The sequence below is a fragment of the Monodelphis domestica genome, chromosome 4 (genome assembly GCF_027887165.1).
Source record: "Monodelphis domestica isolate mMonDom1 chromosome 4, mMonDom1.pri, whole genome shotgun sequence".
NCBI lineage: Eukaryota > Metazoa > Chordata > Mammalia > Didelphimorphia > Didelphidae > Monodelphis > Monodelphis domestica.
In genome coordinates, this window is record NC_077230.1 from 245,839,627 (window position 1) to 245,864,191 (window position 24,565).

At 33.6% G+C, this 24,565-nt stretch overlaps 1 protein-coding gene across 1 annotated transcript in view; it reads right to left on the reverse strand.

The window, feature by feature from the left end:
- DDX10 (DEAD-box helicase 10) overlaps nt 1-24,565 on the reverse strand; it is a 370,510-nt gene that overhangs the window by 13,168 nt on the left and 332,777 nt on the right. Inside the window, exon 17 of the mRNA XM_007494873.2 lies at nt 19,844-19,980. Coding sequence (XP_007494935.2) covers nt 19,844-19,980 — 137 coding nt within the window. The remainder of the gene's footprint in view (nt 1-19,843; nt 19,981-24,565) is intronic.

Here is a 24,565-nt window from a genome sequence, read left to right on the forward strand (position 1 = left end):
AAGTATAGACCCTACAAATCACTTTAATAGTTCCCTTGGTTTCCTCCTAGATCTCACAAGGAAATACAGTCTTTTATAATTTCTCCTGGGAAAAGATTCATAAATTGTTTCTTGGCTTAAACCTTCATCTAAGGAGTTCCTCAGAAAACTGTCTTTAAGGTAGCTTATTATTTCCTATTAATGTCTGAAAGTCAGCTTAAGTGATATCAATTAGGACTTTGTGGTTCAGCTAGGCCAATTCAAAATCCTCAAGCAAGGTTGAATCAAAGTAGAGGCACCTAAAATAACGGATATTTCATTCATTTATTTTGCTGGGTTGGTTCATCTACTCCTTAGTTCCTGGTGTGTAAGAGGGGAAGAAGGGCTGTGGAAGGAAATTTTTAGTTGGCCTGTCCTGTCTTGTCTTGCCTTATCTTGTCTGTCTCTCTCTCTCTCTTCCTTCCTCCCCCCTCCCCCCTCCAATATGCTCAGCTATTCCTAATTAATACTACTTTGCCAGTTAGGCTATCCCAATCTTATTAAGCAAAATGCAAACAATAAGAATTATAAATTTGCACATATTTGCCAGGCTGTACATTTTGCAAAGGCACCTATAAAGCAATCTGTTTACCTAATTAGGCAACAATAATATGGTGATTCTATAGGCAAGTCAGAAAGACAATACAAACTAAACTAAGAAGGCAGTCACCAGGTAGGATACCAATATGTGGCTGAAACCTCATTTCTTCAGTGAAGGCCTTTTCCAATTGAACCATAAGTAAAAAGTCTATATTTTATTTACATCCTGGCAAATTCAGTTGGGAAGATTCTGACTCCATTTATTTAATATTCAACAAAAACTTTATACTCTAATGACACCATTTTATGATGGAAAACTTCATGGTTAAATTTTGTGTCTCTTCTATCTTCTGTTAAAAGTGCAGAATGACAGTTATAATAGTAACACCCAATCCTCCTTTTAGTTTTACTAAAAGCAACATCACCACAACCCATTTAATGAGGATCTACTTTCTAATGTACATAACAGTGGGTCAATCTCCTAATTCCTAAGGTACAGCTTACTAGATTTAAAAATTTGAAAGGTTTCTTCTTTGGTCACTAGTGTTTGATTTCTTAGGGGACCATAGCTCCCAAAATGAGTAGTGAACTATTTCTCCACTGGAGATTTGAAAGAGAAGAGAAAGCAATTTCCTTCTCTAGTGGTAAAATGCAGTACAAGTGGAAAACAAAGAATGGAACCAAAAGACTTCTTTTATATCCTGTTATCATAAAATAATCTGTAATTCACAATAAACCTTGTAGTATCTTCTAAAGTAGGATTGGGTGTTTTAAATTTACATCTCTCTCTCTCTCTCTCTCTCTCTCTCTCTCTCTCTCTCTCTCTCTCTCTCTCTCTCTCTCTCTCTCTCTCTCTCTCTCTGAGGGAACTTATAGGGCCTGCATCTAAAGGTAAAACATGTAAAATTATATTATGTTCAACATTAAGAGATATCTGAAATAGCTGATAGAGCACAATTATAAAAAAAATTAAATATGCTGTATTATGGTTCAAAGTATTAAAAACATAAAAATGTTAATGGTTGTAAAAAAAAGAAAAGAAAAAGAAGGGTCAATGGGATCTTTGAAAAATCCTCTTAACCAAGGGGCTTAATTAGTTGTGGATTTCTCATTTTAAGCATGCATCAAAATATGGAGAAATAAAATACACAGTAGGAGCATGTAAAGTAACCTGACACTGACAGGGAAGTTTGGCTTTAATTATGACGAACTTTTGTAAACTGATACACCAAAGCTCATTAGAATAATTGAGTCCTAGCAAAACCTAAAGTAAATATCTCAGTCCCATACATAATTCATAGTTAATTGGGTGGGAGGGAGGTAAAAAAGCATAGAATGTGGCTTCTGTTAGTCAGTTTAACAGCGGATCTCTATCAGAGTGATTGGTTTTAGGGAACAAAACACTCACTAATATTGTTCATTTGGCATTTTAGTCAACTATTTGAACTAAATTGAATTATGATCCAGACATTGGTACAGACGACCCTAATCTGTCAATCAATGGCAAATACAAAAAACAGAATGCTATCAACCAGGCAATGTTCTAATACATTTTCACAAATATAGCTAAAACTATATTGATAAAAATAGTCTAATGGATTAATTTTAAGGGGAACAGAATATAGTGAGTGAACCAGAGCAGTCTCCAAAAGTATACTGATATTTTATTAAGTTTAAGTCCTTGACTTTCTCATTTTCATTTTCAGACATATATAGTAGCAGAGAAAAGAAAAAGATCATCCTGGAATGACTATTTGGACTTGCATCCAATTTTTCTACTTGCCTCCCACCGTTTCCCTTTATGAGCCATCTTTCAGAGTTAAACTGCTTTCTTACTGTCTCCTGACCAAACTTTGCCCTGTACTGTCTGAGGACCTCTGCATGCTATTGCTATTCATCCTGACTAGAGGATTTTCATCTCCCTTCATCATCTTTCAAAATCCAATTCAAATTGTTAAATCTTCTGGTATCAGATTTAAATTTTATAGATATCTCACAAAGCTCTACTAACCATGGAAACTGGAAATGATCTTGCCTTCTTTGGAACAAATGAACAAACCATCTGCAACTTTGCTGCGAACCCTCATATACAGGGTATATATGGTTGATAGGGTAAACTGTAAAAGGTTTTTTTAAAGTAACTTGTTATTCTCTATTAATGTCTATAAATTATAAACTGATTATTTGTTCATTTAGGCAAATTCAATATCCTATGAACTTACAGGAAGCTACAATGTGATTGGGGGAAAGAAAAAAACCTATACATTCTAAATATTTATAATGGCTCTCTGTGGGACAAAGAACTAGAAATTCAGGGATGCCTGTCAATTGGGGAATAGCTGGACAAGCTGTGGCATGTGATTCTGATTGTAACAAATGAGCAGGTTAATTTAAAAAAAGAGAAAAAAGACCCTTATGAAATTATGAAAAGCAAAATCAGTAGAACCAAAGAAACATTATATACAGCTATAGAATATATTTGAAGAATAACTAGTCAATGTCTACCTCCAAAGAAAGAACTAATACATAGAAACACGAAAGGCTTATTAGTTTATGCTGTTGCCTTTTCTAGTGTGGGAAGATGAGGTAGGGAGATACCTGGGAATGTTAATGTAACCAAAATTTTAAAAAATTACAGTAGGCTAAATTGTTTTGAGAAAGCATTCAGGGAGAATATTCAGGTCATACATTAAAATTTGCAAGAAACAAGGCTTTCCTTGTTTTTATGTTCGACTTTCATTGTGCTAAGTATAGCTGCCACCTCCCAAAAATCTTGCATACTATTAGATTATGATGTCAAGTTACCCAGTGTAATGGACATAATAGACAAAAGGCTAGGGTTTTGGTGACAATTAATCTGTGCTATGTGACCAATTAAAACTGTGTCCTTGGAATCATTTTGAATCATACCTCTCCCTTACAGCAGGTCAGTGTCAAAGGCTGAGACATTCTGACAGCTATTATCATGAGAAAAAATGAGGTACCCTAATTTATCCTTTCATTATCCCGTGGTACTTGGAGAGAGAAATAAACCCTAAGAAAATGAGGACTATGTCGAGTAGACAGACAGATTAACATTAATCTAGGACCAGAAAAATAAGGTTAGCTTCACATTAAAGTTAAGTGAAATTTTTTAGGATGATTGAAATCCTTTTCTCCAGTAGTAGTACTGCGCACTACATCTGGTTAGTGATGGCTTTCAGTCAGCAGATACCACCTTATAATAAGGAATGAACTGCATTTATTTATTTAAAATATCTACTTCATTTTCTTCCAAAATGTATGAAATTAAAATATTAAATAAATTAATTACACATTAATTAAAATTAAAATGTTAAATTTAACTAAAGATATAGTATGACAAAGAACAATTAAAATATACATAGGATTGAAAAAAGATAAAACATTTTCACTATCAGATAAGAAATTTAAATCGATTAAAAAAATAATATTGCCATGCAATTCTAGAGTTTCCTTGTGCTATAATATAATACTGATGGCTGATTGGAAATACTGGAAAATTGTGGATTATCACAACCACATAATGCATATATATAATACTAGTTTTCAAAGAACAGAATATAAGTAACCCAATACCTAAAGCTGAGCTTATTGTAATCTAATCTATTTTATATGACTCAGAAAGTAGTCATTGGGCTGCTGAAACTCTATGTTACTATAATCTGGTCTGCTTTCAAACTAAAATGTCTGATTCAATAGACAAGGAAAATTTTTTTTTCTCATGGGAATGTCACTTCAAATTTTTAATAAGATTTACAATTAATTTTGCTGGAATGTACTTTTCCCCCAGACTACCTGAATTATTGAATACTTATATTTACATTAAAAAAAATCCAATAGGACTTACTCCATTAAATAGGACATTAAATACTAATGTTAGGAAGTAGAACCATGACTGGATAACTGAATTATATCAGGCTTTTATTGCAGTCAATATTTTGTGTAGAATGGATTTGATCAAAACCTATTTTTTATTATATAAACATATCTATGTATATATAGCGACAACTTTATTTAAGGATTCTATTACTTCACATAAGACCAGATGATCTAAAACTTAAACTGTGGAATCTTTGTAGAGATGCTAAATAACTCCAACCCTATTCATTTTAATTATAACATTAAGCTTAAAAATTCATTTAAGGTTGCCTCTTTCCCCCATAGCACTTTTAGGAATCCAAGGCAATGAAGATGAGCAACTTTCCAGTTAGCAAATTTTAATGCATGACCTGAATATTCTCCCTGAGTGCTTTCTCAAAACAGCTCAGACTATTTTAATTTCATTTCCTCAAGTTCTACCAGATTTCCTGCATTGCCTCCTGTCTCAATTATCCCTTGGAAACTATTTGCTATTGTAGTCTTTGCAGGACCAGCTTTTCCATCATACGTATTACTAGTTCCTTCCAATCAGGACAGGCAGAGGGATGGTTGTGATGATAGGGAATTAATGCAGATGTATCCTTTGGTATTAATACCCATAGCCATTACACTCATTACTGCTGACCAGTAAGATATTAAAATGGACAGTAAGTTTTTGATAAATTTTCTGACCACTGATCATGACAATGAGAAATAGCTTGGATTAGTTCTTCTTTTGTCAACCAAGAGACATTCAAGTATATAGTTCATTTTTGTATGCTAATATAGTAGTCAGGGTTAGAAAGTACTGCATTAATAAGTTTCAATTCATGAAACTTAGATTAAGTTATCCACTTTGTACTAAGTTTTTGAAGGAGAAAAAAGTTTAGATAAGACAAAGTCACCATACTCCTGGCTGTTACAATTTAATAGGGGGAAAGAAAAGACATACAGATAAATATGATAAGATGAAAAATTTCATTGGTATAATGAATGAGTAGGAATTCAATAGGCAAGGAGAAAGAAAGAGGATATTCCAAACACAGAACATACGTATGAAAATAGAGATGAAGTACAAAGTGTGTTCAGGGGACAAAAAGTAGTCTACTTTGGAGTGCTGAAAGCTTGGGAAAAAGAATGAGAAGTGACAGCTATTGGTATAAAAAATAAAAATAAAATACAAATATATCCTGTAAATTCAGTATTTTTTCACTTTAGGAAAAATGTCTTGCCTGTGTCACTCATCTTATAATGTATACAAAATACCTTACTGTGCTGTACCGATTTTTTAAGTCTTATGAAATCAGATGATTAATAAACGCTCTTTAATGATGATGAAGAGTGAAAATTATACCGATAGCTATAGCTAATGTGTACAGAAGAAGATACTCCCCATATTCCCAGAAAATCTCATAATCTAGCCCAATATTGTGCTAAGCAAAGACTTCATTTCATAAAACTCCTGTGAGAAGCTGTACCACAGGTTTATGACTGATCTGCAACAGCAATGACAGTACATAAAGGTCACTGTTGCAATCCCATGATGCAGTGGCGTTCAGGCACAAATCAAATTCAATTCTGAGTCTTCTGGTTCCTGTGACCTTAAACTGATTTGCCTAAACAATCATTTCACCTAAAAAATTCTTCAAGAGACTATTCTTGCCAGATCATAGATGGTATATATTGTAGTACCTGCACAGATGGAGGCTGACAAACTGATACTGTCTGAACTGGGTTATTACAATGCAAGATTTAGGTGCACAAAATTCTTGGGTTCTGATATCCACAATGCTTCTTGTTCCTGTACTTTGTATATTTTTACATGTGTATATGTCTCCTTCATTGGCATATAATAAGCTCTTTAAAGTTAGGAGTTGTTACATTTTTATCTTTATATCCCTAATGCCCAACACATAGTAGGTACTTAATAAATGACTGCTAGTTAATTTCAGGCAGGCTTCAGCCAATCAATAACTTTAAAAAATGGGAAAGATATGACAAGAGATAATTTATCCTTTAATTTAGGCTCACTAGTATCTGCTATAAAGGTGAAGACTACTTAGAGATCAACAATACATTTTATGTAAGTGACATTTGAAATGTTTTATAAGAAGTTTTCTTCCTTAAATAACACAGAAATAAAGTATCCAGGCTTTGTATAGCTAATGAAGCTACGGCTATTACACTAAGTTCAAGAAAAGTTTAGGTTTTATTCTGTTATATTAAAAGTAGAAGGCTGCTTCATACATTATATCTCAAAAAGTCTTTTTGAGAATATTAACTTAGCAAATTTTCTTCTCTCCCAAGCATAAAATTTCAGTTTTTAGGTAACACTAAACTTCCAGTGAACCAAAGGAAGCAAAATCAATTTTTGATTCTATAGCTTCATCTGAATCCATGGAAAATTATATATCCCATCCATGCCAATAGGAGAGTAAACTTAGGTTGCTAGGGGGTTAGGGATTGCTTTTTTATGTATGTGCCATCAGGCTGGTCAATTCTAGATCTCATGTGTCATCAGTCTGTTGTGATTGGGAGAGGAGGAGAGGGTTATAACACAGGATACCAATCCCTAAGGCCACTGCTAATGCAGGTCCATAAATCAAACACAAAATGATTTGAGGCATCAATGGACTAAAGCCCATCCTTTTTGCTGCAGTGCTACATATAGCTTGCTTTTTCAAAGACAAATAAATCAGATGAAGTTGCTGATTGACTTAAACTGAATGCAACCTAGTACCTGAAAGGAATAGGGAGCATTTTGAACATAGAGACTGTGGGGTGCCCTTTTGGAATTGTTAATTCAGACACAGAAAGCTACTCTGATAGTAAGAGTACAGTACCTGAGTGCTGCTGTTTTACTATCTGCATAATGTCTCTCTTCTTGTATACCATCTCAGTTGATATTGCTCCAAAGACCATTTTCCTAAAGATTTAAAAGCTAATAATGAATGAGTCTGCTAACAAAACAAAGCTCTGAAAATTTACAAACTACCTATTCCTTAAGGACCAACATTTTGATATTCAACTATGTTATGCCACAATTTTTTCCATATCATAAATTTTATTTTACAAGGCCATGGCAACAGTCCTAATGAAGATTAATTACTGCAGTCCCTTTTATGAAGCCCATTGCAGCCTCCTCATTACTATAAGAATGCCACTGCATATAGACATAGTAATGAAAATATATCAGACTATATTAACTCTGTTTTCTGGAAGGTCTATACTAAAACTAGATTTGTAAAAACAATTTAGTTAAATGAAAGGCACATCTATTTAGAGCCTTCATCCTAAAACAGAGATAAAATAGTGAAATATGAGGGGAGGGGTGAATGAGAAAAAAACAGATGACATTATAAATTACCAGATAAAGATGGAGATTCTTAACCTTTTTGTGTATATCATGTACTCTTTAAATGTCTGGTGAAGCCTATGGACCCCGTTGCTGGATATTTGTTTTTTACTTTATAATCAAAAGAAATGTACAGTTAGAGGTAAGGGGAAAGATACATTTTTTTCCCCCTTCTAAGTATGTGAATCCCTTGAAATGTATGTGGAAGAACTTATGGATAGTAAATGAGCAGATGTCATATAATTATTAATTCCTGCCAAACATATAAACACTCTGTGAATTATGTTAAAATAATGTATTTTTCTCATTTCCATTTCATGGCTATTAACCCTTTGAATTTCTCTTTAGTTAATAATCTTCTAACCCAGTTTCTATTACCCATGATTCAAGCCTGCATATTAACTATCCAGCCCTGGCCAATTTATTTCATATACCTCACAAAGTCATATCTGAAAGTTTCCACCTATAGAAAAAAAAAAAAACATTTATAAGCTGAATTCATTCAAGGAATTACTTAAAGTGATTAAAGCAAAATAGACTCATTTTTTCCTCCTTTGGTTTTAATTTTAAGTTGTTGGGGGTAATGAATTAAAATAAGATGGAATAAGATAGAAGAGGGGATGAGGTGATAAAGAGAATACAATTAATTTTTTTAAAACTGAATAAATGTGACAATCAAGTTTAATCAATTAAACTTTCTGATATTGCACTCCTGCCCTACCTCCCCACAAAAGATGTTATAGGGAGATGGGAGAAGAGATAAGAAAGTACCAAAATCTCCTTAAGTCTTTCCACTTTTCAGTTTGACTATAACCAGGTTCTGATATGGGAGGCAGCAAAGTGATCAGGAGTCGGAAGACATGCATTCGAAATCCACCTGTGACATTTTCTACCTCTGTGAACTTAGGTCAGTCACCTAAACTTTTTTGGCTTTGAAGGAGGTTGGAACTATCTGTGTAGTCTCTAAGGTGCCTTTCCAGTTTTAACTCTATGATCCTATAATGCTAAATGTCCATGTCCAAACAGATGCTTTAACACTGTGACAGGTTCCAGATAATCCTTAATAAGGAAAATGTGTCAATTTCCTCACTGACAAAATTGGAGTAATAATGCCTACTCAAAACTTCCTTATAGTATTGTAAGGATCAAAAGAGTTAATGGATGTGAAATCATGCTCATTTTAAACTGAGGACTATAAAAAGTGAACTATTAATCTACTAAGTATAAGGTGATGTTGTAGTTCCCAACAATACTGCTGATCTGGATCTGGTCACTGGAACTTACCAAGGCTAGTCAGGTGTTCTAGACAAAGTTAAAGGAATATCCCTTTAAATTGTATTTTAAGAGGACTACATTCAGAAAACATCCAGGGTGTTGAAAGGTCTGAAACCATGTCATATGAGGAACTATTTTCAAGTTTATGAATGATGACAAAGTAGAGAAGATAAAAAGTTTTATTCTATGTAACTTTTGAAGATCTAAGTAAGGATACTGAATGAAAATGAAAAAAAAACCAACAAACAACAAAAAAACAACCCAGATGTAAGCTTGACTTAAGAAAAAGTTTTTAAAAAATATTTAACAATTGAAACTGGATTTTGGTGTCCCCACCTCCACCTTCTGGGCAAGTGAATGCCCTATATCTGGAAATATTCAAATAAAGACTGGCTGACTATTCATTAATGAATGCTACTCTAAAAAAGTATTCCTGCATTTGGTGGCAAGTTAGATTAGATGATCTCTCAAATCTTTTCTTAATCCATGATTTCGAGGTGAAGACTCAACAATGAAAAAGCTAATCAAGACCCACATATTTAGTATGACTAAAAATGAAGGTAAAGTTGCTACAAAGTAACCTCTGATCCATCCACGTTCTCTAAGCTATCTTGAAAAAGTCTGAACCCTGGAAAAAAAGTAAGAGGACTGGTTCGACATCTATTATCGATTTGCTTCATAACCTTATAACCAAGGTGCTGTACTCTCTATAGAATGGGGAAAATCTCTTTTTCTCCCTATCTCACATGTATGTAATACATGCAAACATTCTTAAAGCTCTTTAGGAGGGATACCAGGTTTTCTTATTGATGTCATTGTTCTCCTGGGACTTGCTAATTAAGATCATGTTTTCTTGCCATGATGAGCTGTCATTCATAGTAGAGTCTTGAACTTAAAAGAATAATGTATAACAGTTAACTCTTACTGATTATATAATTATAATAAGAAGGTACATTTCACTTTGACTGTGCAGTGTTGGATAGCAAAGGGAAAAACTTTGTGGAAAATAAAATAAGAAACTTCTTAAGAAAACGGTAACACTGACCTCAGTGTTAGAGTTTAGTAATTTCAAAAGCCATAAAAAAGGAAGAAACCCTGTAGTTTAATTTCACTCCAGAGTCCTAGGACTTCCACTTAGCATGCACAAAAGTCAGTGCCAGCTCCTAGGTCACAGCTTGGTAACTTCTGATTCCAAAGCAGTAGAGGAACCATTAGCCCAACTCAAACAGCTGGCACTTCTGCCCAGCAGGATCAGGCTGGCAGTCCTGTTGGAATAGCAAAGCTGACACAACTGTGTTAGGGTAGAAGCTGAGCCAACACTATTACTTTCCACAGGAAAGTGGCTATCATAGATGCAGCAGCTTACTGGCTACGATAAGGTTATTCACCTTAACCTTTCAGAATCTCCATTTATGTGATCAAGAATTCAACTGTTAACTCAAGGAGACTGAAACATGTGAAAGAGTAACAAATATAATAACTATAGCTACAAGTGAGAATGGCAAAAGGGAGTATCAGCTAAGCAGGCTCAGGAGGTCATATTAGTATTTTGGATATGATATGAAGGAAAAATAAAAGGCAGTGAGTAGGTTATGATCAAGGATGGAAAAGAGGTCAAGGAACTACTTCCCTAATACTAAACCAATTAACAGATTCTTTCCCTAGACTAAATTCATGATATTTTTTATTTGAAAGATCCAAGAGGCTCAATTCAACTGACATTTGTAATTGACTTTGGAAATCTCTCTACCCATGAATATAAAGATTCATGTTAGGGATATGTACTAGAACTATGATTTTACTGATATAGAGAATTCCAGGGTGAAGAAACTCCTACCAATGCCAACTAGAACCTTCTTTGCAATTTATAATCTTAGAGAGATGCCTAGAGCACAAAGAATTTAAGTCATTTGCTCCAGACCCAACAGCCAGGATCAGTATGTGTCAGAGGTGGGACATAAACCCTGGTTGTTCTGGTCCTCTAACCACTTTGCCATGCTGTATCAGGTATATTCTCTCCATTTCTGGAATATATTTTTAAACCTTTGTAGTTCTCAAAGGTTAAGAGACAAATAAAATGTATTCTAGTAAAACGGTCCAGTAAACCATCTCTCATCACACATAATTCAGACTAAGTCCTGACAACAAATCAAAAAATAGAGTTCCCAAACACTTAAGTACGTTTATATATTTACAAATGTGAAAGGAAGAGGAGATTGCTCTTAAAAGCTGGAAAGAAGACTCCTGAAAGAAAAATGGTGTAAAAGGAATGGGTATCAGGTAATAAAATCAATTAGTCACAGAATCAGATTCCATTTATACTCATTCTACAAACTTCTAGATCCACAAAAAAAACAAAGGTTTATGTAAGCCAAATACACAATGCAGTTTGTAAAGCTTTATTCATTCCTGACTAGAGACTGACTTCTAGAAGAACTAGAGAAGAACAAGCTTTTCGAAGAACCAGAGCTGGCTTTCACTTTTTACCCAACTTTGCCCTCCAAATTCTCTTTCCTAAAGAAAAGACATTGGAAAGGAAAAAAAAAAGTTGATTTAGAAATTTTGACCAAATTTACTGAATAGTTTTAGTGAATCTTGAACTAAAATGAACCTCCTCATTAGAATTACATGGATAACATAATGAGTTAGTTCCAACTGAAGAGCAAGAAGAAAGTAGGCTTGACTGCTTTTGTAAGACTGTCCAGTATTTCTAATAAACACAAACTGCTTGCCTTTCTGCCATCTCCTTCAAAGATGAATTTTTTTTCATGTCAGTGTTCTCCATGTGAGGATGTTAGATGGCTCAGTAGCTACAGAACCAGGACTTGGAGAAGGGAGGTTCTGGGTTCAAACCTGGCCTCAGACACTTCCTAGCTGTGTGTCCCTGGGCAAGTTACTGAACCCCAATTGCCTAGCCATTTACTACTCTTCTGCATTGTAACTTATACTCAGTATTGATTCTAAAACAGAAGTTAAAGTTTGATTTTTTTAAAAGTAATCATATTAAACTATAGCTTTAGAGTTGAAAGGGTTCTAAGACATCACTTTTCCCCTATCTTATAGATAAGGAAATTGAAGTCCAAGGAGTCAGAAGTGACTTGCTCAAGGTCACAAAGGTAGCTGGTGGAAGAAACAGGACTTAAGTATTTAAAACAGAGCCCAGATCATACATAGTAGATACTTAATAAAAGCTTGTTCTCTTCCCTTTTTCCCCATATACTCCAAATTGAAGTAGAGAGATACAAGTGATGCCCTAATAGGTTGAAGCACAGGTCCAATGATAATCTATAAGCCATAAAAAGCAAAGCCACTACATAGAAATGCACAACATGATAAGAAGCAGGACTAACCATGAGTGCGGGTTAAGGATTAGATAGCTTCAGTGCAGCCATAGTATACAAAAAAGTGTACAATGTCCTGAAGGAAGGGCTCTAGAATGTTAAGTGGTTCCCTTTTGATGAGCCATAAGAAAATGGAAACCAGAAGCACAGTGAAAGAGATGCTTTGGATGGCTTGTGATCTGCTTTACTAAAGAGAATATATTGTTGATAGCTATGATGAAGTAGTAAAGCAATGAAATTACCTAATTGAGATGACAGATTAAGAGGTACATATGCCAAGTATTGTGTCTAGAGACAGGCTAGTCTCAGTGACAAGAAAACTTTTGGAAGGGAGAAAAGTATTTAAGCTTAGTATATTTATATTATTTCTAGTTCAGTGCTGGAAGACAAAATGAAAAAATTATTTGTTCTTTGAGAGGCTGAATGATGAGCTGAAAAATGAAATAAATTATCTTATAGGTGAAGTATTTAGCATAAGCAAACAGAGCCCAACTATAAATTACTGTCTCAGAGTAAATAATGTTAAATATGTATATCTGTCATAAATATGCATTATTTTACAAATGATATAACATATGAGATATAAAACACATAATACACAATTACATATGTATGAAAAGCAGATTTTACACCACCCCAAATTTTTTAGTTCTTCTCTAACTTCAACCATCTACTTGTTCATCTTCTAAGGCCACCTCAGTCTAAGTTCAACCTAAAAACGTTGAAAAATAAAGATTAGCACAAGTCAGTGATGAGTCCGAATACAGCTTTGCTCTTTCCCATTTCTGTATTTGAAGAAGGTTGAAAGATTATAAATATTATAAATTCAATTTGACTGGATAATGAATATTTAGAACACCCAGCTGCTTCTTTTGAACCATTCTCCAACACTGCAAATTTTTTACCTCATTAAAAATTGACATGAAGATAGCTTTAAATCAAATATGATGAATACTACTAGATATACAAAAATTAATCTTATATTAAATGCTCCTAGACATTACTCAGCTGGTAGAGGTGTAGCTAAAAGGAAAGATTTTATTCAAAGAAGGTCCCTCTAAGGCTACATCTAAGATTCTATGATCTTAGCCAGAATATTGTTAAGTATCCCCATAGTGAATGAAATGCCACAGAAGATAAAATGTGAAGAACAAGATGAACTGTTTTTTTGGGCCTTCTCTGAATGTTTGGAAAAGAAATCAAAGTCTAATATTAAGCTTAAGTAAAAACTTTTAATACAGTACAATGTGATAGAGCGCAATATATTTTCTACTGTAGTTCTGAGAACCAGGAATAATTTTCTAGGCACCAAAATTGACATGGCTGACATAGCTTGATGACCAATGAATTACATGATGCAATAATAATGAGAATCACGATGAAGATGACATTGACCCATTTATGTAGTACTTTAGTGTGTCCAAAATGCTGAATATCCAAAATTTCATTTGATCAGCAAAGCAATCCTATAAAGGGCTCATAGAAAATAACATAATATGCATATGATACAGTTGTGGCTTAGAGGGATTAAATTATTTACTCAAAGTCACAAATTTAGTAAATAATAGTTAAGGGATTAAACTTTAGATCTTACATCTTCTAAACCCAAGGTTCTCTCCACTATACCATGCTACTTACTAACATGAAAGTATGCTTACTTAAACCATCAAAATTCCTACTGAATTATCATACCTGTCTTTACAGAAGAAAATAAGATTCTTCTTCTGATCCTTAAGGATTAGAAATAATTCATCTTTTAATTTGAATTTGTTCTATAGTTTCAGTGTAGGCACTATAGATTTTAGAGTATGGTTCAATGTCAAGAGCAATGAAGATCCACTTACAAGGTTGATGGAGGAAAAAGCCAGGACATTTTCATTTATAGCCATTTAATAAATGTCTTCTTTACTAGGCACAAAATAAGATATAGTATAGCACAGTGAAAAAAGGACTGGTATTCAAATGAGAAAGCTGAATTAAAATGTTGACTTGTACACATATTCTTTAATTATCTGTCCAGTGACCCTGGAAACTCCTTAATATAAAAAATGTATCAGTAAATTGCTGATTGACATGGGTAAAGAGAATTTTGATACTGGCCCACTATAATGATTCACAGGTCTATCTTTATTCCAAAATGTATGATATTATTAGGTTCAAACTTTAAAAAAATTAAGTCCCTTGTTAGAAGCGTAAATTTGGCATTTACAGAATCTGTTAATGACTTTTCCAATATTATTTCACATTGCTCTTCCATTCATGAATTCTGTTCCAACCAAATTAGCCAAGTAGTTAACTCCACAAAAATTAGGGCTTGAGTCTATGACTTTCCACATGAGATTCCCCATATCTTGAATGAACTCCCTTCTCATATCCACCTTGTAAAATTTCTAGTTTCCTTCAAAGCACAATTAGGTGCTACATATTTTTATATGCATTTATTTGTACTTATGTAATATCTTCTTAGTAGTTTAAGAAGCCCTCTTAAAGTTAGAAACTGCTAATTTCTTGATCCTAGCATAGCACTTTTGCAAATAAGAATTACTTAAATTGAATATTGAAATGAACAGGTATGATACATTTACATAACTGAATTGCGCTCTATAAAGTAAGGCATAACATATGGTATAACAGGGATAAGGCAAGAGAATCAGATAAAATGCTCTGAAAAAATTGAAGGAAACAACTTTCAGTGAATCAGAGAAAGCATTACGAAGGAGGTGACACTGGAGGTAAATCTTATAGAAAGGTAATTATTTTGATAGATTGGGATCAGAAAAGGGTAAATGGAGTAGGCAGTGTCTCAATGCAAAGAGAAAGCTCAAGATGCTATGTTGAGAACAAAGAATGCTCAATAGCTCATTTTGGGTGAAGCAGAGTATATATAAAGGGGGGGAAATAGCCAATAATTTAGAAGAGAAAGTGATTATGGATAACTAGTTCACAATTATCTTCTTTATGTATGGAAATATTTGTGTGTATTAATGATTATTGAACTCATAGTAAAAATATATTTTTTAAATTTGGTTAAAAGCCAGATTTTAGATGGCCTTAAAAAATGGCATTTTTATTTTCTACATATTCCCCAAACACTTGAAAGTATGAGAACTAGAACAGTAGAGAAGCTAAGAATTTATTGAAGTTTGGGCATGAAAGGTAACTTTGATATCTCCATATCTTTATTTGTGCTCACAAACATATTTGTATGAATAAATGACGTGTGTGTGTGTGTGTGTGTGTGTGTGTGTGTGTTTTCTGGGGCTGCTCTAGAGGGAATGAGGGACCATGTTATTTAAGGGGAGGTTTTTTTGTTTGTTTGTTTTTTTGGTTTTCAGTTTTGATCTTCGATTTATCATGCTGGAGTCCTAAATGTCATAATAATTTGACACTTTTACATTCAGTCTTGCAAATTATTGAAATCTGATGAGAAGACAATTCTCATTCTGGTTTTCAGGGGACTAGGTTGTTGGGCAGGGTCAAGCACTCTGGAAGGCTGGACAAAAAACATGCTATAGAGAAGGAACTACTGACCCAAGAGTCAAGTGGTAACTTAAGTTTTTCATTTCAATGGTTTGGGTTGGGCTCACCCCAAACTACATTTTTAGCCTACTACCTACTGACAAGCAATGCCTCTCTCTATGGCAAGACTGAGATGCTATTCACATTAAATATTTATAGGGGTTACAAGAGTGAAAAAGAAATAAAAACTATCCAAAGGAAACAGCTAAAGAAAGGAATGCTCATTGATTTAGAAAAACAATGTTTTCGCCAAGCTCAAGGAAAAAGAAATAGCAAGAGGGAGAAAAAAAGCACAGACTAGCCATACCTAAAGATAGAGGACAAACTTAAAAAGATTTTAAAAACAAACTATTATTTCCTCTAGAAATCTCAAAAACACTTTTAAATATGGATTATTCATTTTCATTATGACAGAGAAGTAGATAAACACTATATCAATCATCCCACCCCCCACCCCCAAGATCACTACTATGGATGTAATATATTTAGTTTTGTTAAAGTATCAATATACTCAGTGTATTCTCCATGTCTTGAAGAGTTATATAATTCATCTCTGAAAATGCCAAGTTTATTCCTAGGGGGAAGAATCTGATTATATTTAATATTATCTCCAGTGCAAAGAAAAGCAACCTTCCCTTTGACTTCAAAACTCCTATTTACTGTTTAAGATCAAGCAAGAGATAGAGGATATTACAAAATGTAAAATGAATAATTCAGATTACAGTAAATTAAATAGTTTTTGTACAAACAAAATCAATGCAACCAAAATTAGAAAAGAAGCAACAAGTTGGGGCAAAAATCTGTATAGGCCTGCCTGCCTATATGTGCTCCTTCCAGGCGCTCCTCCTCCCCACACCCATGGGAGCCCCACATGACCCAGATGCCTGGCTTGTGCCACTGGCCACCTGCTGAACCCCCCCCCCCCAACCAACCTGTGGTCAGTGTGTGGAGCAGCCTCTCCCACTCCCCCAACCCCCTCATCAAGCCAGGGCATGGCCACGGCCATGGCTCAGGGTATATGGCTCCCCAAGAGTCTCCTGACCCTGAGGTGCAATGAGTCCACATGTGGCTGAGTGGCATCAAAAATGGCTACATGTGTCAGTGCTGACACGTGTGTCATAGGTTCGCCATCATGGAGCTAAAGTTTCCTACTAAGTCTACAAACCATTTACAGAGAACTAAGTCAAAATTATAAAAGTGTAAGTCATTCTCCAGCTTATAAATGGTCAAAGGTAGTTTTCAGATGAAGAAATCAAAGTCATCTATAGTCATATAAAATTGTGCTAAAACTCTTGATTGAAGAAATGCAAATAAAAATAAATCTGACCAATATGAGAGAAAAGGAAAATGATAACTGTTGGAGATGATGTGGGAACATTAGGACACTAATGCACTGTTGGTAGAATTGTGATATGATCCAACCATTCTAGAGAGCAACCCAAATTGGTCTAAAATCGTGAATACCCTTTGATCCACCAATACTACTACATCTATATCCCAAAGAAACTTAAAAAAAGGGAGGGGGGCTTTGATTTTTATATGGATATTCTCTTACAAAAATGAATAATACGGAAATATGTTTTCCTTGTTAATGCATGTATAACCCAGATAAAATTGCTTGTCAGTTCCAGAAGGGGGGAAGAGCCTGGAGGGAGGGAGACAATTTGAGTCATATAATTTCAGAAAACTTATGTGGAAATTTGTTATTACATATAATTGGTAAATATAAATCTTTATAAAAATGAAAGAAGTAGAATATAAAACAACATTCAGGATAACATCTTTATTGTCAAAAACTGAAGAGGCTAGGCATGTAGTGAGAGCAAACAAGACAGTGAATACTACCATGTATATCAATAATCCAATCTTTCTTGAATGGGTCAGATGATAATTAATGCTTTCTCATCCTATATAAATTCTGGTCCACGTCCTCCCATATATGAGAGAAATTTTTCTTCTTGGATTTTTTAGCATTTCATTGGTAACGATGCAGCACTCGGGTTATGAATCTATTATCAACTACATTATTTGCCACTTTTTTCAAGCAGAAAGTTTAGAGCTGATATTTTTTATAATATGTGAAATGGAACTGGGGGAGAGAAAGCAATAGAATAGAGGGACTATACAGATTTGTATGGAAATTACTGGACAAAATAAAGGAAATAGTCCCCATAAATTACTAGAGGATCTGATGATATTATTCCATTGACTAAAAAGATCAATACTGCCAATGGTAATATGGTTAGATATAGTCAAATAGTGTTATTTGTTCAATATGGTTAAAATATATATATACCTATAGCTGTAAGATCCAACTATTCCTGCCTTAGGATAGTAAACCTAAGAATGGTACTTCCTTAATGATTATTATAAAATATGGTTATTAGATTACTACTAATGGTTACTCAAGTGGTTACTCAAAAATTATTATTAAAAATAAATGTTTTAGTGAAATTCTAGTTGCTAAAATTGAAATCAATGTAGACTATGAGAAAGGTGTAGATAAGAATATATGCATAACAGCTATGAAAGGTAAGACTCAATGATTTGCATGAATCAGAATTTTCTCACCAACACTGGCAACTTGAAATATTTTGAAGGAGAATATAGCTGCCTCTCATCAAGCAGCATGCCTCCCTTTTATGGTGGCAACCTTAAAAGATAAAAGACTAACACATAACTAAATTCTTTAATGTTTTTATGAATTGACCATGGATAGCAAGTTCTTCCTCAGCAGAGGTCTTTAAGCAAATTAAGATTTCCTTTTGAGGGGATATAATAGAGTAGACACATGTACAAATATATGAATTAGATGGTTTTCATAGTCTCTTCCAACTCAGAGATTCTATGAATTTATCTAACCAAATTCTTGAAAAATATGCCATTTATATTTTTAACTCATTATCCAATGAGCTAACAAAGAACTACAAGTTTATTATACATTGTGTAAAGTAGAATTGTATGTAATTATTCATGTATGCTATTTCACTGGGGAGAGAGATATTCTGGATGGGTGAATTTTCCAAGTAACTGAAGAATTCTAGTATATTCAGTTTAATTAGTCTCCTATCTCCCTTAAAGCATTCTAATAAGACAAATGTTTTCAAATTTCTTTTTTTATATTATTCAAACTATGTTCTTGCTTTCAATTATATCAACTTCATCTTTAATTAGTCACTCTCATTGAACTCCACTAAATTTGGCTATCCCCTACATGTGTAGTATGGTATACAGAATACAATAGGTATTCAAAAAATATTGATTGATGTCAAACATTTCAGCTCCCTATATTGCATCTATTTTCTGTACTTGTACATACATGCATACACACAAACACATTTCACACTGAAACTTTGACTACTATTCTAAAATTAGAAAAGTACTCTGAGTCATTATGTATATTTGATATTTCCTTTCCTACAAATCCCATAATGTACAAATATGGCCACATAAATATTCTTTCCTTTTCTGCACAGAATTAACCAAAAGTTCTCAGAAAGATCGTTTTGACTTAAGGTTGAAAAACAATTTCCTAGACATAAAGGAAAAGGCTTTTAATAGGTAGGAAGTACCTAACTTGCACTTAGACTCTTTAGTTTAAGGAATATAATAAAGGAGATAAAAAATAAGAGAAAAAAGAAAATAAAACTAAACCCAAAACACAACTTCTTATGAGTTGCTTTGAGAACTTTAAACATAATAAACCGTATCTAAAAAGAAATCCAAAACATCTGAATTATATTTAAAGGATAATCCAGGGACCAAGTTTAAAAAAAAGAGGTAGCAATATTATAGCATTATTTTCTGAGATCAGTAAAACTGAAGGTGGGAAGGAGAAGAAGCAAGCATTTCAGGTTCCAAAGGAGAATAAAACAAAGATCACTGGTACTATTTGTCAAAACTAAATAAAACATACCCCTCTTCATCTTCCATATCATCATCAGATGTTTGTTCATGGCTTCTGGGCTTATCAGGATCTGGGAGTGTGCTTGGATCAAATTCACTATTGTCATCACTCCAATCGAGAAAGGCTTCCTCCTCTTCATCTTGAGCCTGAAAAAGGCAGGGGGGGAGGGATAAAATTGAAACCATCTGGAAGAAAATCTTATCTCTTTCCCATTTGTACTTCATTTATAATTGGGTCCAAAAGTCCATCAAATCCCTACATGTGATTTGAAATTAGAGACCTTATATTTTTGTAGGAAATATCAAAGACACTTCGACGCTGGCAGCTATCATCAATAATAATGAAACATATAATTGAAAAAATGAAATCAAATGAAATAATAAATTGGTAAAAAGGTAAGTTCTTAACTTATCCCATTAGGATTTAAGAGTGAGAATATATTTCAGCTATATGTGTTTGAATAACATCATATAGAAGCTAGGAGGATTCTAGCTGGCATATAGCGACTACACAAGCTCTTTATGAGAGAACCAACTGTGGTATAAAATAAAAAGTAAAGGCATTACTACCTCCATATAATGACAAGATATAGGGTGATTTTAGTAATCCTATTCAATGAATCTTGTTTTTCTCACCTGCAAAATGGAGACAATAAAACATATAAACTCCCTATCTTATAGGGCTATTGTTAGGAAAGTAGTTTTTAAAATCACTAGGGCTTATAGATCATAAAGTGTGATAAAAGTGAACTATTAACATTTTAAGTAGCAATAAAATAAAACCAATTGTGAAAATTTTCTCAATTTTTGTTAAACAAATAGATATTTTAAAACTACTGACATTTCATGGGGAAAAATAAAAATTCATAAGTCTACAAAATTTGTCTATTTTATATTGAAAAAAGATAAAAATCTTTATTTTTGGATCTGACCAAAATTGGTCAATTTTGTAAGATAATTGCAGGGGACTAGATGTACAATTAAAATCCCCACTAATTCTGATGTATTACTTTAATCAACATTTACTGAGCACTTTGTATGTGCTAGGTATCAAACCACATGCTGGGAATACAAAGACAAAAGGAGAAACAAAATGTCCATGAACAAGTTCAGATAAAATATATTCATGTTCAATGTAACAGAAAGACAGATGAAGAAGAGAAACAGTTAAGGGGGTTGGTGGGAATCAATGGGGCATGCTAAAACTAAAATAAATAAATATATATATGAATGTTTAAATAATGAATACCTGATACAATCATTGGTTTAAGATGGATATATTCCTTTCACCCAATAGATAAATTAAATTAAGCATTGCCATACACACTTAATAACAATACTGTAATCACTTTTTAGAGGACAATAAAAGTTTTTGGATGAGTTTCTCTGCAATTTACTTTACAATTATTCTTCACACTAATTATATGAGTAACTGTTAAATTATCTCATTTCTAATGACTTTTGTTCTTTTTTTCAAAAACTGAATAGCAATTTAAAATGAAAATGCAGTTTGCTATGTATACCACTAATCACTGCTTAAGTCCCATTACATTTTCAGAACTTGAAAATGTGAATTAGTCACTACTGCATGCCTGTCTATTTGAAGATAATCAAAGATGCTATATATTCAACACTGAGTATGGTCTAACCATCAACATAGTCCGAACTAATTGATATGGAGAGCTCCTAAGAGTCATTATTGATTCTCTGTCCCATCTTCCAAGGAAGTTCAATACCTCTGTACATCTGTACCAGGTCCAATCAGAAATTGAGAGAAGAATTCAAGAAAGAATATACAACTACTAAATAAAGTGGTGTCCTTTTAGACATTTCAAATTCAACAAGAAATGCTTTTGATGGGAATCTGAGAGTCTGATTTCTTTAGCATTATCTTTTTTTAAAGTATGCCAATGTTTCAGATTCAATGGCTCTAACTTATCAGATATAGGCTTAATCATATACCCAAGACCATATACAGTTACCACCACTATTCTAGTTCAGCATGACATTTAAAGTTCTGGATTAGATCTAAATTTAACAAGGCATCTTCGATGTCCAAAGTGGAGAAATCCATGTAATGGTCCACCAAAGGAGAAGGTAGAATTACTGGCATCCCAAAGTTCTTCCCCCCCATCCCCTAAAGTCAGTTTTGAGTTTGTCTTCAAAATGGTAATATAACTGTACTCCACCATTCCACTTTCTTCCCCATTAAAGGGTTCTACAGAATGTGGCTCCTCAGATTTATAACCTATCTCTACCCAAAGACCTACCATAACTGGTATAGATAAAATTTCCTATACCTCTCTTCCCTTAAAGATCCCTCTCCTCAAAATTAGCCAAAAATCTTGTGCCTGACATCAGGCAATTTTCAGCAACAGGCTCTTCACTTCAAAGCAGTGACCTATGAATAAGCATCCTTCAACAGTGAAGTTTTTTCACCTGGAAAAACCAAGTAGCAAAGGATATGTACACATTGAACTTACATTATATTCCTCAAATTAAGAATATATGAAAGAAAGTTATTACAGTTAATGTAAGGTTAGGAACTCTGATCAACACAATCTGGAACAATAACTCCAGTGAACTAGGGATGAAACAAGGTATTAACCTCCTGAAGGAAAAGTGATAGACTAAGAGTGGAGATTGTGGTATTTTAATTTTCAGTTATAGTCAGTGCAAGAATCTGTTTTGCTTGACTCTATACATATGTGTCAGTAGGAGTTTTATTTGTCTTTCTTATTTGGATGGTGTGGGGATCGGCAGTAGGCGGAGAACATAGCCCTTCATGAAAATAAAAATTAAAAATATAATACATACATACACATTCTTGAACACAATCTATATGCTTATTTTTCTGTAGAGAAAGATTAAATTCCACTTGACCAATGTCTTTTCGTATCCATCAGTTATAGAATTGAACTTTGGAATATGAAAATTTAAAAACAATGGAAATTATGGTATAATTATAAAACTGTACATATGTAACATGATGAAAAATCATTCATTGGTTTTTAAGCCAATGTCTGTCTGTGGAAAAAATGGTAAATGAGAAATGCTAACTCCTTTTTAGATGCTCATGACATTGCAGCTGATTTATGTCAGCATCAACAGCTTGTTACTGATGCCAGCATTTCTGCATCTCACTGATGTGGTTAACTTTGTTACTGCACTGTTGATGTCACACCACATTACCTGTGTTACCACACACCCCTCAACTCTGTGACAGTGACAAATGAATTTAAGCTAAGAACTATTCCTGTCAGAAGTACAACTTCAAACTACAAGGATCATAGAGGTGGTGGGAAGACATATTTCAATTTCTGCCTTTTGTTGTTAATCTTTTCTGGCTTTCTTTCAGTCACAGTACTAAAAAAAAAAATCAGAGACTAAAAATTATATCCTTTGCTTCACATCTTCAAAATTACTAATGGATTTAACATGACAAAGTGAATATGTGAAATTCTCACTAAAATTGAGTTGTACATATTAGCTATACATTTAATCATGTTCAGAAAAGCTCTGAGTACAGTGTACTATTTGTGGTCTACTACTACAATATTTCTGATTAAGTAGAAATAAAATATGAAATAAGAGTTTATACTTATGTAGAGATATCAATAATATCTTTACATGGTTATTGAGGATCAATATGTGTAAATGTTAGTGGGATGTATAAGTGTGAATTTCTTATTATTTGATACTCTATATTTCCTTCTTAATGCCCTTTTATAATCTCAAGACTACAGAAAAGTAAAAAAGCATGTCCTTTCCATAAATAATGGTAATACAGTATTGCAGGTTTGATTACTAGATCTAGAGTGAGAGATTAACAAGATAGAGTTGGGAGAGGGTAATGAGAGAGAAATTGATGGTACCCAGAAAAATGGTAATTTGTAATTATGTTTTAACATTTGTAAGATGAGTTTTTGCCTCATGACACAGGGTGCCATACTTTAAACAAAAAGCAAACTTACAACAGCAAGTTTACAGAAATTGTATCAAATCAAATCAAATTATAATGGAAACTATAATATATTATGAGGTTTTTACTCTTACCATGTCATTTCAGAAGAGTTTTTAACACCTGACTTATTAAAATAATATAAACTTGAACATGAAATAAATTGTTTTATAGTGTGCTGGGCTTCTATTAGTTTTTCTTTTAATGGGCTCTATGCTTGTTTTATGTCATATCTGACTTCAAGTTAGAATGGAGGGTAGGAAGGGGAAAACGTATATTTAATACCTCTATGAATAGAATAATAATCTTTTCCACTACAGACATATTTAATAAAATATACGACCTTATTATATTATCGCAGGCTGCTGAGTAGAATGTTATGCAATTTGTAATCTCTATCAATCCAGATTAACAGACATAAAATGAGTTGGACGTTATAATCTTTACTATAATATTACTTTATTATAACATGACTATTATACATATCAAGCCAGAGGTCACTTCTAAAAGTGAGAAGGGGAAAGTCATTCTGTCAAAAAGGTATCAATTTGAGGGGGCACCTGGGTAGCTCAGTGGATTGAGTGCCAGGCCTAGAGATGGGAGATCCTAGGTTCAAATCTGGCCTTAGACACTTGCTAGCTGTGTGACCTTGGGCAAGTCACTTAGTCCATTAGTGTAGCCCTTACCACTCTTCTGCCTTGGAACCAAAATGTAGTCCTGGTTCTAAGGTGGAAGGTAAGGATTAAAAAAATTTTTTTAAAAAGGTATCAA